At 32.5% G+C, this 17,842-nt stretch overlaps 2 protein-coding genes and 1 long non-coding RNA gene across 4 annotated transcripts; 2 read left to right on the top strand and 1 right to left on the bottom strand.

The window, feature by feature from the left end:
- The first annotated feature begins 495 nt into the window (after nucleotides 1-495).
- LOC132906661 (E3 ubiquitin-protein ligase ariadne-1) lies at nucleotides 496-6,587 on the top strand. Of its 2 annotated transcripts, none has more exons than XM_060959031.1 (8): nucleotides 496-863; nucleotides 2,166-2,439; nucleotides 2,517-2,690; nucleotides 2,785-2,850; nucleotides 2,942-3,157; nucleotides 3,232-3,789; nucleotides 3,866-4,092; nucleotides 4,219-5,970. In XM_060959031.1, the coding sequence occupies exons 2-8, from the start codon at nucleotides 2,233-2,235 to the stop codon at nucleotides 4,298-4,300; spliced, it is 1,530 nt and encodes a 509-aa protein (XP_060815014.1). In that variant the 5' UTR covers nucleotides 496-863; nucleotides 2,166-2,232; the 3' UTR covers nucleotides 4,301-5,970. The 2 variants fall into 2 exon arrangements, with proteins under 2 accessions (XP_060815014.1, XP_060815015.1); XM_060959032.1 differs by lacking the exon at nucleotides 496-863 and adding an exon at nucleotides 1,564-1,740 and having other exon boundaries at nucleotides 4,219-6,587.
- Nucleotides 6,588-7,221: 634 nt separating this feature from the next.
- LOC132906673 (uncharacterized) lies at nucleotides 7,222-10,061 on the bottom strand. Its single transcript, XM_060959054.1, has 3 exons — nucleotides 9,215-10,061; nucleotides 8,184-8,645; nucleotides 7,222-8,076 (listed from the first exon to the last, which is right to left on the bottom strand). The coding sequence occupies exons 1-3, from the start codon at nucleotides 9,524-9,526 to the stop codon at nucleotides 7,957-7,959; spliced, it is 894 nt and encodes a 297-aa protein (XP_060815037.1). The 5' UTR covers nucleotides 9,527-10,061; the 3' UTR covers nucleotides 7,222-7,956.
- A 338-nt stretch (nucleotides 10,062-10,399) lies between these two features.
- LOC132906685 (uncharacterized) lies at nucleotides 10,400-11,979 on the top strand. Its single transcript, XR_009658026.1, has 2 exons — nucleotides 10,400-10,736; nucleotides 10,820-11,979. It is a non-coding gene; the product is annotated as an uncharacterized LOC132906685 (long non-coding RNA).
- Nucleotides 11,980-17,842: the final 5,863 nt, after the last annotated feature.

The following is a 17,842-nucleotide window of genomic DNA, read 5'->3' as shown; positions in this document are numbered from 1 at the left end:
TTATAACCTGAAACAATTGCATGGTCCACCCTATATGCATATATTATATATAATTAATTGTATATAATCGTCCTTTATATACTTAATTTAGAAAATAAGAATAAACATATTCATAGTTTATGTAAAATGTGGAACAATATTATTACTTCTCTAGATTATATGAATTGCAACTTTATGGTTGTAATCATTAATTTATTAAGAAAATTGACATCTTGACATCTATTTCCCTATGCAAAATAAGCGAGAGAATTGGAGTTTGTACAACATTCGTAACTTAAAACCTCGATCGAAAGTTAAAAGGTTCGTAATTTATTTATAATTAGTAACTTAATTTAGAAACTATTACTCTAAAATGTTATAAAAATTGCAACTTTATTGTAATAATTATTAATTTGCTAAAAAAATTGACGTATTGTTATTGTCATATTGTTTTCAAAACATTTTTGTGTAAAGACGCCCATGTATGTCACTTGTACGTCGCGTAAGAAGCTAACTTCAGATAGTTGACTAAAGTCAGTAAAAACGGAACTTGGTGACGAGACATTTCGTCGTCGCGTCCCTCTTAGATTCTCAATTCCTCGGATAGTATCACGTGAAATTTAGTGTCTATTGTCGTCCATCGATCAACTCAAATCTTACGTTTTCGAGAGCGAGCGCAAAAAAAAAAAATAACGTATTTGACTCGATAGAAGAAAAAAGTCATCGCACGTACTGCTATGGACGTGACAGTAGTGTTCGAGCTATAAGCTCGTCTCTTTCTTCATAGCAAGCAGTGCATTCTAGATTAATTTATGGTTTTACTCGATTAGCCTACTGATTTGGTGATTTGTCCAGTGCAATGGCTAAAAAGATTATCGTGCATGGTAATATATCTGTGATGTGTTTTAACATCGATATATATTTAGCATAAAGTGTATCTGGTGTTCATTAAAATCCTTAATCGAACTTCAATTTCATCTTACTAGTCTTCTTATATTCAGAACGCTATCAAAGTGAATTTTCTTTAGTTATCTTTCTACTATTCGTGGAAAATTGTTGTGATTGTTATATTCGTCAAGTATATAATAATATTTATATATTCACTTTATCGTTTTCATTAATTTCCATAATATGTTAAAAGTGGAGTATACTGTACGTCATAAAATAACAAGATATTTTTATTTATAAATATATTTTCATAAACATTACCAATTACTTAAAATGATTGAAGCGTTTGGGAGTAAAAAAATAGTTAAGCCTTAATTCAGTCTCAAACACCAAAGGTGTTAGTATGTCTTCTTTTCTCAATCTAATATATGCATAATGTTTCTTTTAATATAAGATATAGTTTAACAAATTATGTTAAACCAATTTTTAATTATCCGTAATTATGTAAATCAGTTGATCACAATATAAAATCTAAAATTGTGCAAAATGAATGGACTTTAAAGCAAAAAATTAATAGTAAGAAAAGGACAATATAAAATATCAATTCAATAAACAGAGGATGTCATTGGGCAGTATGTATACAAAAGTGTTCTGATTGGCTAACAACACGATGGCTCATTCTACTTTACTCCGTGAAAATAGCGTTCAGTGTATCAGCTGCCGGAGTTCAACTCGGATGTTTTGGCAGCTGATTTTATTCTTGCTTACGTTGATGGCAAAAATATTTTGAAGTTCTAACTGTTCATATTATTTTGAGAATCGTTTAGTATCGTGACTGTAAATTTCGCTAGTTACTATCGACAGTAAGTTAAGGTAAACTCACGACGAAGTTTCTTGCTTTATTCGAGAAGTAGCGAACGATGACGTCATGTGTTGAACATAAGCTGTTTTCACCTTGTTCCGCTACAACAGTATTACGCGGGTGCAGGTGTGATAGCTTTTCGAACCAAAATTGTGTAGAAATTCATCAAGTGCAATACTAAACCAGTTACAAATATATTCGAGTTCACACAATTATTTTTTGCATAATTTCGTGGCCATTTAAGTTGGAGTATAAATTGAAATAAAAATGTGTCAGTGCACTGTTTTTATTTAACTATCATATACGTACACCAGATAGTTTAATTATTTTCAATTACAATGTAGTGGAATAAATGAGTCAAGTGAACGTTCACAAGATTTGGTTTAAAAGTCAAAATACTGGATATAATATAAATTGTATTTCTTTCTTTATACAGGTACAAAATATATAAAGTAAGTGGATATATTAGTATTTCAATTATTTAATAAATCAGAAGATTCACAATGGATTCTGAAGAAGAAACGTACGATGATGTTGATTCTGGTAATGAGTCTAGCGGAGATGATGTTGATTTTGCAATGGAAATTGAAGCTGGAAATCTAAGAGAACGGGCTACAGATGTTGACGATTATCCTTTTGAAGTCTTGTCAACAGAAGAAATAGTACAACACATGGTTGATTCTATTAAGGAAGTTAACACTGTTGTAGAAGTATGTTTTATTCAGAAGATAAAAAAAATTTTTAATTTTTGTTATTACAGTTGAAATATTTTATTGTTTGATTATAGATACCAGCCACAACTACACGTATTTTATTAAATCATTTTAAGTGGGATAAAGAAAAATTAATGGAACGTTTTTATGATGGTGATCAGGAAAAGTTGTTTGCAGAAGCAAGAGTCGTTAATCCATTTAGAAAGGGTCCATTAATAAATAGAACTCAATCTTCTCAAAGTTCACTAGTACATAAAATTCTATACTATTCACTATGTATAAAAACAAATGTGTGTGTGTATGTGTGTATAATTGCATTAACAATATATTTAAAACTTTTAGACCAGAAGAACTTCAACAAATGGTACAGAAGAATGTGGAATTTGTTTTACTGTTCAACCATCTGCAGTATGTATATGAATACCTACAAAATACTAATTTTGCATTAAAATCTGAAATCAATGCTTGTATGCATTTAATATATCCAAAACAAATTTAGATGATGACTGGACTCGAATGTGGACATCGCTTTTGTACTGGCTGTTGGGGGGAGTATCTCACAACCAAAATTATGGAAGAAGGAGTTGGCCAAACGATTGCATGTGCAGCGCATGCTTGTGACATTTTAGTTGATGATGCCAGTGTTATGCGTCTTATAAAAGACTCTAAAGTGAAATTGAAATATCAACATTTAATAACAAATAGTTTTGTTGAAGTACATATTTTTTAATCTTTCATTTTATTGAAAAATTATGTGACAACAATACTATTTAATACTTATTTTTATAGTGCAATAGGTTATTAAGGTGGTGTCCATCTCCAGACTGTAATAATGCAATAAAAGTGCAGTATGTGGAAGCAAGACCAGTAACTTGTAAATGTGGACATACATTCTGTTTCCATTGTGGTGAAAATTGGCATGATCCAGTAAAATGCCATTTGTTGCGCAAATGGATAAAGAAGTGTGATGATGATTCTGAAACGTCAAATTGGATTGCTGCAAATACAAAAGAATGCCCAAAATGTAACGTCACTATCGAAAAAGATGGTGGATGCAATCATATGGTGTGCAAAAATCAAAATTGTAAAACTGACTTTTGTTGGGTGTGTCTTGGACCATGGGAACCACATGGTTCAAGCTGGTATAATTGTAACCGTTATGATGAGGAAGAAGCTAAAGCAGCACGAGATGCTCAAGAAAAATCGCGATCTGCATTACAAAGATATCTATTCTATTGTAATAGATATATAAATCACATGCAATCATTGAAATTTGAAAGTAAACTATATGCAAGTGTAAAAGAAAAAATGGAAGAAATGCAGCAACATAACATGTCATGGATTGAGGTAAAATTACTTATAGCTAAATCGAATGTTGTTTAATGAAACGAAAAGCAGAATTTTATGAAAGAGCCATTTCCAGGTACAATTTTTAAAGAAAGCAGTAGACATTTTGTGTTCCTGTAGACAGACTCTTATGTATACTTACGTTTTTGCTTATTATGTGCGAAAAAATAACCAATCTGTGATTTTTGAAGACAACCAAAAGGATCTAGAGGGCACTACAGAACGCCTCTCTGAATACCTAGAACGAGATATTACAAGTGAAAATCTTGCTGATATTAAACAAAAGGTTCAAGACAAATATAGGTAGGTCATTAATTAGTAAACATATTTTTCCTTCTTTTATCATTATAACATAATTCTATTAAATCAAGAATTAAATTATTTAAGATATATAGCATATATACATGTGTGTATTGTTTTTATTTCAAGATATTGCGATAGCCGGAGGAAAGTGCTTTTGGAACATGTACATGAAGGTTATGAAAAAGATTGGTGGGACTATGTTGAATAGAGACCTGAACCAACTTTGTTTTTTGGGCATACAAGACAAGATTTCACACTTGACATTTTTGCCCCAGCTGTGATAAATCAAGAAAGCTGACAGAAAACAAAAATAGAGCATGTCATCAAGTGATTTACATGTTACATATACTTTAAACGTAATATGATCTGTGGCAACACATATATCGTTATGAATTTTTGAATTTATTAAAATTGAATCCTATTACCATCAGGCTAATTGTAAAATACTTTCGCATTAATTAACGATGCTAATTTGCGCTTGCTGTGTGCTGTTTATCGTTACATATTTCAATCCCTCATAAACATGCCTTGCAATAATATTTTCAAGTTTCAAATGAATTTTATATATTAAATATGTCGAATGATAAACGATGATATAAAAGAAATCGAAGTGTGTTGCTGTATTGAAAAAAAAGGATTATCGAAAAATTTGCTTAATATATTTTAATGCCATAGTATAATACATTGTGTATCCCTTTTCATACTACTATAAGATTCTCCGGAAAAGTGTTATTTGATCTACGGATAAAAACTTTTCGAGAATGCTTTGAATAGTACATGAAAAGGTTAATATAGAACTAGACTACCTTGATCTGTCTTTTATTGTCAATCCTGTGCACTCGATTTATAAAGGGATAATTGGATATAACAGGATACTGGTGCAGATAAGATTTATAAAATGTCTTACCATTTTTGCTCTGTTTTGGACAGTAATACGTCCAGGCTATAACTGCCAATCTTTATGAGAAACTGAATTAAAGTGATCATGTCGTCAGTATTGTGTGCAATCTCTAGATAAAATTATATTTCCTTACCTTTTACTTTGTTTCTGTTTATATAATTTTAATGATATTATACTCTTAAAACGAATATTTTTTGTATTTGTAAAAATAAACGATTGAACATTTTTACAAGTAAAAAATAAAGATACTTAAATTAGTAGTAAACTATAATATTTTCTCGCTATGATAAGTTACTAGAGTCGAGCAAGCAAATTATTAAAACAGGGTCCAACATTTGTAGGGATTAATAATTCACATTATTCAGTATTAATATACCGAATAGGAAATTGAATATTATTTATATCCGAACCACTCAATTTTAAAGGTATGGAAATATCAAATATTTTCGTTTATTTCTTCATTTAAAATCAAGAAGAAATGAAATATTTGCCTTCACATTTAATATGTGATTATTGCTTCTTTAAAATTTATTTCATGTTTTGGTGAGAGATTCTTAATGCTGACGATATGTTTCATATATCATTAATCAAGTAATTGATGGTTAATGATTGTGGTACGTTGGTCACTTACTGTTATATAAGTGGGGAACGAAATGAGTTCCGTTTGTATAGTTATATAGTTATATATTCACACGTAAATGCATAATACATACTTATACATAGTTGTAATATCGATATTAGCAATCTTAAAGTAGAAACATTTGAAGGTTTATTAAAAAAAATTGTTGATTCTTACTATTATCCTCGTTAGGATATAACAATTAAAAGAAAATAAAAAAAAAAGCAATTGTGTTCTGTACAGTCACAAGATCTGAGTAGAAATAAGAAAAACTGTTAGATATATTCACAGCAAATTATTCTCAAGTTTATGATTTTGTATTGTATGTTCATGTAATGCATAAAGTTATAAACTATAATCAAGGAATTATTTCTTTTTTTATATTCAAACGTTAAAAAGTATTTGAAGAAATTTAACAAATTTTATGTAATTTATACATACATCGATCATTCGATTATTATTATTAAGACCTGTGCGATAAATTTCAGTAGTTGGTTTTAGATTTGAATTATTAAACATATCTCGAAAAACATAATGCATTCAAACAATGCTGAGATTTTTGGATAGCAACAAAAATTTCATAAAAGTAATGGTATTATTCGAAGAAACAGATACCCGGTTTACAAATTTTTTAATAGTTTTCAATAACTGGTGATATGTGTACAGAAATCGCGTAAAGTATTTTATTAGTAAAGTATGTTATTAGTAAAAGTATGTGTTTAATTTTCCAATAATCTAAAGATTAAACACATCGATACTTTACGCTGGTACCGTATTATTCGGAAGGTAAAAGGATACAGGACATATTATAGATACACTCATTACTAATTATTCTGTATTTTAGAAATTTTTGTGGTTTGAAATCTTTGCATTCTGGTATCAAATAATAAATCAATATATTTTGAGTAGTACGTAGATTGTATTTACGTTTGAATAAGTATGCTATTTTAAATAAAACTATATCAATATCTACTATATATATTTTTAATAATTCTACTGCGAAAACATTAATTCTTTTTTAAGAGAATACCATTTTTAAAATCGAATTTTTTGGTAGTAATACGACTTTCACACGAATCAGTTTCTGCAAAGTATTATAATACATATAAGCAAGTATATTTAAGAGTAATCGTTTTTGAAATTAACAGTGACCTTATTTAATACATAATTATTTTTCATTCTTTTTAAATGTATTAAGGTTTTATATTTTTTCGTGATATATTTTATATATGACATCGATAACATTTAGAATATATTATCAAGTAATACTATAGTCAGTACAATCGTTAAGTGTACAATAAGACATTAAAATCTTCGATTAGATCCACTGAATGAACATTTGTTATGAAAATCAGCTACTTGGATTTGATTATTTAGCCTCCTTTGCATTTGCTAATGTTTTATATTTAAAAAGTTGAAAATATTTCACCTAAATATTTCATTCATGCAAAATATAGTATCAAGTATATATAATATTATATATATAATATTACATATAATAATATAATATTAAATATATAATATATATATAATATTAAACCTATCACATTATTTTGTAAATGATTTTTCTTGTTACAGGTTTAAAAATAACTGATACAACTAACAGAACTGAGGTTTTGTGGAAATGTTTATTCCGAATACTCATATAAAAATTTTTGCAATATCATTAGAAACTATCACGTATAATATTCATTGCTGTTTAAGAAAATGTTGCTGTATATTCAGTGAGCATTGTTGTTTTAACTGCTTTTTTTTTAAAAGTTCTAAGCATTTATTATGATGGTCTTTGATTGACAAGGAAATTTATTAATATATTTTCTACCTAGAATAAATTATAAATAAATACATTTAGATTGATTCTACCTAAATTCAATAGAATTTTGAGATTCTTGTTTGGTATAAATACCTGAAACGTCAATTTTGAGTATTATATGAAATTACTTTGATAGAATATCTAGATTAACATTAAATAAAATTTGTTTTCTCGCTAATTTAACTAGTCCATCGAGCTGCAGTTGTTACAAAATATGAATATAATAGGAAACTTGTATCGTTATCGTTCACTTATGTTACATATTTGTTGGAGTTATATAAAATGTAGGATGATTCTAAGTTGAGTGACATTGATACGACAATTGTGCAGGCTGCAAGGTTGAAACTTAATTTATATCCTGTACTTATTCTTTAAGATACCTTTTGGATCACACGATTTCACTTTCTGTGCCAAGATAGAAACTTATGTAAGCTTCCAGAAATCGTTTCTCAACATATTTTGGTAAAAAATAAGTACACTGGAAGATCTCACACGAAACGTACCCTGTATACATTAATTTCTAAGAGTATATCAGGAGGTCACTGTTAAGATCGTTGCAACCAAACCAAGTGTAGCACCTGTCATTATAAGACTTCTCCAAATTGCTCCACTTATTTCTTCTGCCACAGGGTATTCTATACACAGTTGCTCCTAAGGAAATATAGTATGTGCATATGTCGATGTAACAAAAACTTGTGTGTCCAAACCATAACAATTTTTATGTATTTGTATCTTAATTTTCAAAACACAGCACTTACCCATCCTCCGTATCCTTTGATGAAATGTGCAACTTTCTCACCAATAAATCTGGAGACGTAAAGAGGTAATTTTTTCTTTAGAGTGTGCATTCGTCTATCACGTGCCCACAGAGCGAGTCTACCCATGAATGCATATAGACAAACGATTCTCGCCCATGTAACTCCACCGTGTAAGAATAATTCGTCCGCAACTCCCGTGAACGCTTCGTATGCCGTATCTGGCACAACGTTTAGACGATTTACCATACTTGCGAAGAGAATACTATGTTTATTCAACATTTGATACACGTTGTGTCTCATACTACGGGAAACTGGGTCTCGAGATATCAGATATATATCTTCCTTCAGTAGATACCGTATCACATCGTTGGCTAAACACTCTGCTGTCCGCTCTATGGAATCTTCGCAGAGAGTATACCGCGAAGACGAAATCAACTGCGGAAAAAAGTTCTGCAATCGGATCTGAAAGAGATAATTTCTTTGTTATTTTAACAAATTAGTCACACTCAATTTTTTGAAGCAAATACACATATGTGTGAGAAAGCGGAATAGTAACTAGACGATTAACGGTGCTTCGCTCTCATTACTTAGAACATCGAATAGTTTAGTGTTTTCATATATCAAATCTTAACATATCATTAGGGAGTCAACAATCTAGGATTAGATTATTTAATTTGGGAATTTTTAATCTCTATTACGGCGAATGTAAAATACGAAATAGAATTAAATATCCTAAATTTCAGTAATTTGACGAAAATCATGAAAGTCAGTTATTAAGAAGACAGTTATTAGTAAGTTACAGAAATAAACAAGAGAACGAGAGGTTTAATTTTGAAATCCGACTTTATTGACCTTCCCCGAAAACGCGGCAAGAGCTACGCGCGAGTTAGAAGAAGAAAGAAACAGGCGCGAAAGAGAGGAAATTCGAGGATATAGCTTATTGACAACGGAGTCGAGTTAAATGAAAGTTTAGTTCGGTGACTTAATACCCAAGTTAACTAAAGCGAAAGTATCGATATGTGTGTGGTTACCTGACAAACTTCGATAAAAGACATAGCGGTATGTGCAGTGCCGATAGCATATCGGCACAGAGCGCCGTTATCACCGGCAATCGGTGTTCCACCGCCTCCGTTATGATCCTGTGGAATCACAGTATCAGCGCTTCCGCCGGCGTAGTCGTTGTCGTTAGAGACTCGCTGGCTCGACGAATTCTTGTTACCGGGGGGATCGCATTCCAGGATGCCGCCCACTCTGGAATGCGGTTCCCCCCGCACTGACGCACCCTGCCCCTCTCCATCCGTGAGGATCTCATTGTCCGGTGGTGCACCGTCGTCGCCGGCCATCCTCGTGCACGCACTCTCTGATCTCTTTGAGACACCGGTGTGTGTGTCAGAAGTTGGAACCACTCTCACCAGAGAGAGGGACCAGATTAGTCGTAAGCACTAATCACGATTCTTAAAAATCGAACCTCCTTTCTCGGTTTTTTAAAACATGGTTGTCTGTCGAAGAGTGAGCTGCTGAACTAACGCTCGAAGCGCCGGGTTAACGAGCGCTCTACACGAAAAACTTCGGCTCGCCTGCCAGACGACGTAACGCTCTCTACTTTCCCGCGGCCATTTCCGAAGCCGAACCTTTAACCGCTCCTCACTCCTCCGTCTGCTTATCCCCACTCCGAGTTTTACGTTTCCCACCAGACTCCACTACTAGTCCATTCCCTTCCATCTATACATCGCACGTTGTATAGGACGTTGCAAAATACAGTGGCTCGCGAAGGTATTTGGATTCTTATCATAAGAAATTTTGACGAACGTGTTATGTGTATTATGTGAAATTTTTGAAATTTCATTACTATTGAAGATCTAACAATAATCGTGCAAAGTCGTTAATAATTCTGATATTTTACATAGTTCAAAGTTCTCTAACGATAAGAAAGTTGGAGAGTTCGACTATATGTAATTCGTGAAATTCCTGATTATTAAAAGTCCAAAACAATGGCAATTTTAAAAGTTCGCGGTTCCAGAAAGATTAATTCAAAATCGAAAAGTCCAAATAATTCTTATTTGATTCTGTACATTCTATATATAACAATTTTATTACTTTTATTTTGTTTGTACATTGATGCCACAATAATGAAGTTTCATACTTTTGTTATAAATCTTCTTAACATTGGACATCCGTGATATAAATTTCTTTTCCTTTGACAAGCTTACTAATTAACGATAGGGCAAGATTGAACGGATGGTATTGACACGCCATATTCAAATTTCGAAGAAACGATATTTCACATTTCTCACTCGGATATAGCGGTCAAAATTTTATCAGCATGGCTTCTGAGAGACTGAAATATGCGCTACATATTTTGTAACCCTCTGTATACTAACACAGGTTACTTGAATGGTGCACACAACGGTACAGACTTCTATGGATCATTCACGATTTCTCCCCACCATTGACCATTGGTGTATTCCGGCACGCGGTTCACACTGTTATCCACTGCTCCATACAAATTCACTGTACATGTACGTTCGAATGCAGCGTGCATATTGTAAATGTGTAAGTGACTCAACTATCTCTTCTATATTTCCTCTCTCGTCTCTACCCTCTGTTCACCTTTCTCTCTTTACTCTCCTTCTCAGCGAGGCGCCGTCGATAACCTCCTTCCCCTCGAAAGAGTGCTCTCGCGCACGTGCACGGTCACAAGCGCGAATACCTGTGTGCGCCCTGGGAATCGAACGAACGGAATTTTCGATGGAACGCGGAGTTCGCCTGGTATCGGCCACCGTTCTCAGCCGTATTCTCGCCGCTGTATTATTCACTGAGAATGTTCCTTCAGAGATTAAGCCACTATAATCGGATATACGATACAGTGAGGTTTTGTTTGGAATTAATTTCTTATTGTTCGTTTATCGAATTCGTTTTGTATACATACGTGATAACAAGTATATTATTATAGTTGATACTAAGTATTGAAGGTTAATCGTTATAGTTGCTACAGTGGTTGGTGCAATCATGACAACGAAGTGTGATAATGTATCGATCTTGAAAATTTGATATAGTATTTATTCTTTTCTTTTTGGCAGCATTTGAATCATTGTAGCAATTCAAATTCCATAGAGAAGTAACGCAAAGGAACGATATCTATTACCATGTAACAAACTGTTTGCCATAGAGGTTACCAATGATCACCTTTAGATTTATCGATAGATTTATCGATAGATAGTGACCAATACTAACGAAATTAATTAGAATACTTGAATAAAAAGGACAGTCACAAATATATTCTTTTCTCGTAAAAAAATTGTAATAATTCTAATATTGAAATAACAGTATAAAATTACTTAATGCACCAGGAAGTGCTCACAAAATGAAGCGAGAACTCAATTTAAAATTACCCGACAGTCAGCGTGTTATGCAATAAACGATTTGCTACTATTTTTGTGAAATATAAAATATATTAATTTGAGAGTAACGATAATGACAGAAGATATAACTTTATCGAGCAATGAGAATATATTGCATTGTAAGATTATATTAATCAAAATTGTATATGGATTTCAAGAAATTGCAACACTTATTCCAATGCCGCTGGCGCGCTTGGTGAAAGCCAGCCACGTCACAGTTGCTAACCTAAAGGTGACGTAGAGATGGTTGGGGATGACGATAGTATTCCAGTCATTGGTAGTTTCCCATTTCATTGATGCCGTACTCCCTGTTATTATAACTTCCTGCTGTGCAGTCGCATGGGTCCACCATTCATGTTGTTTGTCTTCCATTGAATTGTCAGTAGATAGCTTTCTTTTTAAGAGAAACTTCTTTTAATAAGAAACATATTTCAAAAGAATTATTTCAAATGATTCATGCATTTTAAGGAAGTTAACAAGTTTCAAAATTATTTACTGATTTTAAGTAAATTTATCTATTAATTTTAAAGAACTAGAACTCTATTAATCTCTACTCAAATATTTCTTTTTAAATATTATATTTGCTTGTTAAAATGAGATCTGCAATACACTTGAATCTAATTACTTAGTGCTAAATACTTTCTACAGTCATTGTAAAGTTTTCTAGATCCTATTCTTTATTAGTAAGTAATTATAAATACGTTCACCCTCCATCGTTATACAATTAAGGTGCATAACCTCAAAATTTCCTACTCGTACTAAATTGTATCATTGAGAGATTTCTCAATTATATTTCCGTATATTATCAAAAATATAATGTCCAATCTAAAAAAAAGAAACATAATTTTACTTTCGTATGAAATTTATTTTCACCATAGTATTAAGATTTCCACGGTTACATAACCACGTAATTGTTTGGACGATATTTCTCGATAGGACAAAAAGAGAGACAAAGACGTGTGGAAAGAAGACGATAGTCGCAAAGTGTTGGCGCGTCGATTCACATATAACGAATACGATTGGTATTCGCGATGGTGCAGAATGTAGTGGTAGTCACGGTGTATTTCCAAGAAGGAATTATTATGTTGAAACTGGTCGGCGCGGCGCGGCGTGCACGCCGACTGACTCTGATCGGCGGCGCGCGACCGTGCCCGCTCTTTTCTGCCTGTGCAACCTTCAAAGGCCACAGAATGCGTCGATGAATGAAGTAGGAAAGTTGCAGAGTACCGAGCCGACCGGATGTGTATACTAGGTGGTCAAGAAAATGAGAGCTACTACGTCATTCAGCAACGAGCTAGTTTTGCGCCCCCTCTCAGTGGTTAGAGTCGCTGCTAGACGCTCTAACGACAATTATCAGTCACTCTATTTTTACATTGTCTCGATATTAACCCATCTTTAATCGCTTTTTGTCTTCTACTTGTCACTTAGCGTATGGATTTCTTTTTTTAATTCTTCGCACGATATACGAAAGATGTAGAAAAGAAGTTTAAGGTAAAATAGTTAGTGCAAAATAGATTAAAAAGGATGGAATGTGTTAAAAGTTGAATAAAATAATGATATATGTTTATGTAATATGAATAGCGGAAGTTCAACTGCTTCTGATGAAGGTTGTTTAAGACTTATTTGCTCCATCTTCTCCAATGTACAGTGAACGCAAAAAGTAGGTTTATATTTTTCTCTTCCTGACGCGAATATGGTAAAGCTTGGTTTGTACATATAGATTTCTCAATGGACGATCGATAATTTTATCTCAGTGTGGCGGTTTTGAAATAGGACTTGAAGTACGACAATTTTTTATAAGCTTCTTGATATTGCACATAACTTGGTACTACAAATATCTATGGTTATTATCAACAACAATCTTTCCAACTTCCGTCTTCGTCCTTGCTTCTTGCCTCTTTGGTTTTCTGCAATTAGTTTATTCTCCTTCCTAAATTATTCAAAGGACGAATAGTTTATAGATTCTTTCCACTATTTTCCGTTTCTAGGATAGGAGATTGTTTCAGAATAATGGCGTACCAAATAAAATTTCAAATAGCGTTCAAATAAATGAAATTCATGTAAACGGATTTCTATTGAATATTCAATTTATTGTAAAAAGAAAATTTTTTTAAACTACCGGCTTATTAAATACCACCGTTTTGTGTCCCTTATATACTTAAACTCTATACAACATTTACTTAAATATTATACTGTAATACGTAAACACAGATTCTTTTTAAAGACACGTATCTTTAAAGGATCAAGCTTGATCTTTCGGTCTTTCTTATCGCGAACGGTAATTGTCTATGAGATTACAAATATTTGCCGATGGAAGGTCTTGTAAGCCGTACGATAAACGATTTCTCTTAACCAAAGCTCGCAGGTGTCCATCGACGTTGTCTATGCGTTATTCGAGGCGGTTTACCTTTCTATACCAAATGTGGATAATCATACACGTAAGGCATTAATGCTTGGCAGCCGGACATGGATAAATTGGCAATATGAGTCACGTATAAATGACATCTAATTGGGTCATTATCTCACAGTTGCTTCTTAAAGTGGCAAGAGACGCAATAAGAAGCTTTGTGGATTGGCAACGTTTCGCGCGACGAATTCCTTAGGAAAAATTTAAATGTATCTCGTTCTCGCACTTCGCATAAAATACTATTTAAATCCCACTTCTGATTTAACTGGCCAAAAATATAACGTACAGTGCAGTTATATTTTACATTCTTTAAAGTATTTGAACATTTATAATAGAATATTTTTATTAACCTAATCAAACTTTTCGAGAAGTTGTTTTCGGACAATCTTTTTCTGTTTATCAACATAAAGAATCGTTTTTAGAAGACGAGCTTCTTAACTTCCGCTACGAATTTTCTAAATATAACCTAATATCATTAGCGAATTACGAGATTATTATTTCCCTCGTTGCGTAATACTTCTATATTGCTTTTTGAAAACCACTCTATTACTTCTCATGGTTTAGAGTGGCTTTCGTTAGTCTTTTATTGCATTTGTTGATAATGTTATTTCAATAAAGAATTTAATAAACCAAAATGTTTTATCCATACTATATATATACATATATATCAAAAACTTTTTTGTGTTTATAATTCGCAATGGTTAAGCTTCTACATACTGAAGTGCTTTTCATACTTGTTTCATTTCTTTGTTGTTTCGCGATAGGAGATTGCGCGCGTATCGTTTGTCTCTCTCGATAACCCATCCGTTCTCGAATTACCTTAGATTGGTAACAATTGTGCTTTATCCTTCTCTGGCCCATTAAAATGTCAGCCAGTCGCTGACAAACATATCAACTAGCGCGACATCCGTCAAGTCGGACCACGTGTCTTGATAGTGGTCTGCAACTACGATTGAAAATATCGTTTCACTTTGTTTTTCTCGCCGCGAAGTGGACCGTGGGAATACAAGTGAGTGAGCGGCACACAGTATTTCAGGGGAACTCGTGGCAACCGGCTCTCGGTAGCTTTTCTTACCATCATTCATGATACTATGGTACGGCAATAGGATGATTGCCTGACGGCCGATGCCTAAAGTGGATAAAGTCTTCTATAGTAATTTAACTCGAACAGGGTACAGGGGTGTGTTAGATAACCAGCCTTTTACATTTTACTATCACTGAGTTGGCCTAACGACCAGCCGTGTTTGACCTCTACGTCCAAAAGTATGTTGCTTATCATTTGGATAGTTGTCCCTTTGAGGTTTCGATATTAGTCGAAGTTTCAGTTTGCGATGTTATTGGCTAAGAATGAAGGTTATGTTTATTTGTCCGGATCTCGATACTTTTGTAAGCGTTAAAAAATCTGGTCAACTTATTATTCAATATTATATTTTTATGTTTAAAATTATCTTGCATAATTTGTTAATAAACATTCATATTTACTGAATAATCTGACGTATCTATCAATCTACACGGAATAATTTAAGTTAATAAGTTTGTTACTTAGTCCTTTGGGCAGTTCCACAAAAATTGATATATTTGAATATAAATGACGAATGATAGTAAATTATATCACATGTACTACTTTTCGAATATATGTATTAACCCTACTCCTGGCGGATGGCGGATCCATTTGGACCTAGATGTATGTCGCTCCTAAGTCGCAATTATTTTAACGTATATTTTATATTTACAAAAACGTTGAAAGCAACACGAACTCTTTCCACATTGCTAAAATCATCCGCTGTTCGAGTGTTTTAAGATTAATAATAAAAGCCAACAAAATAATCTATGGATCTTATTACAATGGAAAAATTATTTCATAAACCAGCTATTCAGATAGTTGGTTTATTATTTATTTCTAATTCGTTCTCATAAATCACTATGACTTAACAAATTTTGGCTAAATACAAAATTCAAACAATGATAATATTTTTTGAGAAGATTTGGTTTCCTGTTGGAATTACGATAAAAAATCTTTTTAAATCCAGACATACATCTACCATATCTCACTATTCACAGACAAGTGGTGCACTCGTGAGCTACCATTTAAGTAATAAAGACTACCTTAAGCGCTATATTAAACCAAATCAAACAGGCTGGAGCCAGTATATACAATTTGAATATTTAGTTATAATAAGGAACCTTATTCGACCATTTTTATTCAGTATCCTTCATACATTGCCCAAAATGTGGAAATGTAAAAAACATAGGCTAAAATAAACAGTTATGTTTTAATTATTGATTGTATATTTTTAGTATTATAGTGTGCAATTTTAATTAATTGCTAATTTCATTAAATGTTAATGAGAATACTATGAATGCTAATAAATCCTATTAATAAATTTTACATTTTTTATCTGTACATTTTACATTGTTTTATTACTATAGATAAGCTGTTCCAATGATAGGTCCTACTTAGTATCTATGTTACTTAGAGATCGATGACTGTTTCATCAAATTTGTGACATCAATTAATCACTAAACATATTATTTACTAGATTATTAAACTTACTAGATATACTATTAGTAGATTATTAGATAACAACCAAGTTCATTCCTTTTTATTTATACTGTTTATGAGATATTTCTATATCTTCATAGTATCATTTGGTAAAAATTTTGTTGCAATAAATATTCACTAAAAATTCATTAAAATGCATTGTATACGCGTCTATTGAAGTAATTGGTGCATGTTTGTAAACCTGATTGGAACAAGTGCATAGGTTGAGTCGTTCGGTGACCTCTTTCTTTCGCATAGTTACTTTTCTGTCGTGTATGCATACAACGTTGAATAATCACGACAATATAGCAGCCTCGAGTAATTAAGGAGTTATACGCTTAGGAAAATTGAATCAACGTTACGATCGTTTCGCGTAACGTTTCGCTAATTGGATCCTCGGATGTAATTTCATTCGTTTGTTTCATTGGACTCCATCAAGAAGACAATGTTCTATAAAAAGTAAAGGTAATTATTATTATCATGTGTGAAACGAATATTACACTCAACAAATCGATAAAATTATTAAGATTATGTAAATTAAGATAACGTTTACGTAAATTATTTTTACAAAATTCTAGAAGAATACTTTTAATAACTTACGAGAACGCTAAAAATACTATAGTAAAATATAGTATGGTAATTTAAATTGAATTTTAATAAAAATTAATCACGATTTCTCATTTTCAATTGCCAATAGTTACTTTACTAGTTCTTAATCTTCTATGTTACAGATAATGATAATATGCGATGAAGAGTTTGGAAGAAAAGTTGTGTTAGTAGTAAAATCTTTTATTTGAAAAATCTATGGGCGAAATTAAATTCTAATGAAGGAAACATCGAGAAACATTACGTATGACATATGTCGACACTTCGATGCGTGTTATACTTTTCATTTATTGTCACATATAGAAATGTTACATATTAAAGAAATTGATAATTAGATTTTGTAGATAAATAATACGAATCTACATAACCCTAATCTCATATCATTTTCTATACTTCTTCTTTCTCAAAAAGAATTTACCTGTGCCACTTTTCCCCTAAAATCCTAGTATACAATCGAAATGAAAGAGTGATCGATCTAGAGGGAACAAGAAAGTTCTTCCGGTTCAACGTAAATTTATTTATCCAGCGACAAGTTCGCGCTTAGCTAGTTATCCTTAACCGTGAGTTTTATTACTTCCGTGAAGCTGTCAATGGTCGTCTATTATCCCCCTTCGCGTGAGATATACCTTTTTTCTAGTGCTGTGCACAAAGGAAAGGAGGGGGAAGGGGCCGCCTGATTTCGCGGTCCCGTGCGACGTCCCTG

Source organism: Bombus pascuorum, chromosome 5 (genome assembly GCF_905332965.1).
Source record: "Bombus pascuorum chromosome 5, iyBomPasc1.1, whole genome shotgun sequence".
NCBI classification, from domain to species: domain Eukaryota; kingdom Metazoa; phylum Arthropoda; class Insecta; order Hymenoptera; family Apidae; genus Bombus; species Bombus pascuorum.
This window is presented reverse-complemented; position numbering and strand designations above follow the sequence as displayed.

Excerpts from the sequence above, each read along its gene's own strand:
- LOC132906661 (XM_060959032.1), top strand. The coding sequence starts at position 2,233 with ATGGATTCTGAAGAAGAAACGTACGATGATGTTGATTCTGGTAATGAG. Across the intron at positions 2,691-2,784 it reads AATCTTCTCAAAGTTCACTA|ACCAGAAGAACTTCAACAAA; the intron begins GTACATAAAATT and ends TAAAACTTTTAG. Across the intron at positions 3,790-3,865 it reads ATAACATGTCATGGATTGAG|GTACAATTTTTAAAGAAAGC; the intron begins GTAAAATTACTT and ends AGCCATTTCCAG.
- LOC132906673 (XM_060959054.1), bottom strand. The coding sequence starts at position 9,526 with ATGGCCGGCGACGACGGTGCACCACCGGACAATGAGATCCTCACGGAT. Across the intron at positions 8,646-9,214 it reads CTTTTATCGAAGTTTGTCAG|ATCCGATTGCAGAACTTTTT; the intron begins GTAACCACACAC and ends TATCTCTTTCAG. Across the intron at positions 8,077-8,183 it reads TCAAAGGATACGGAGGATGG|GAGCAACTGTGTATAGAATA; the intron begins GTAAGTGCTGTG and ends ATATTTCCTTAG.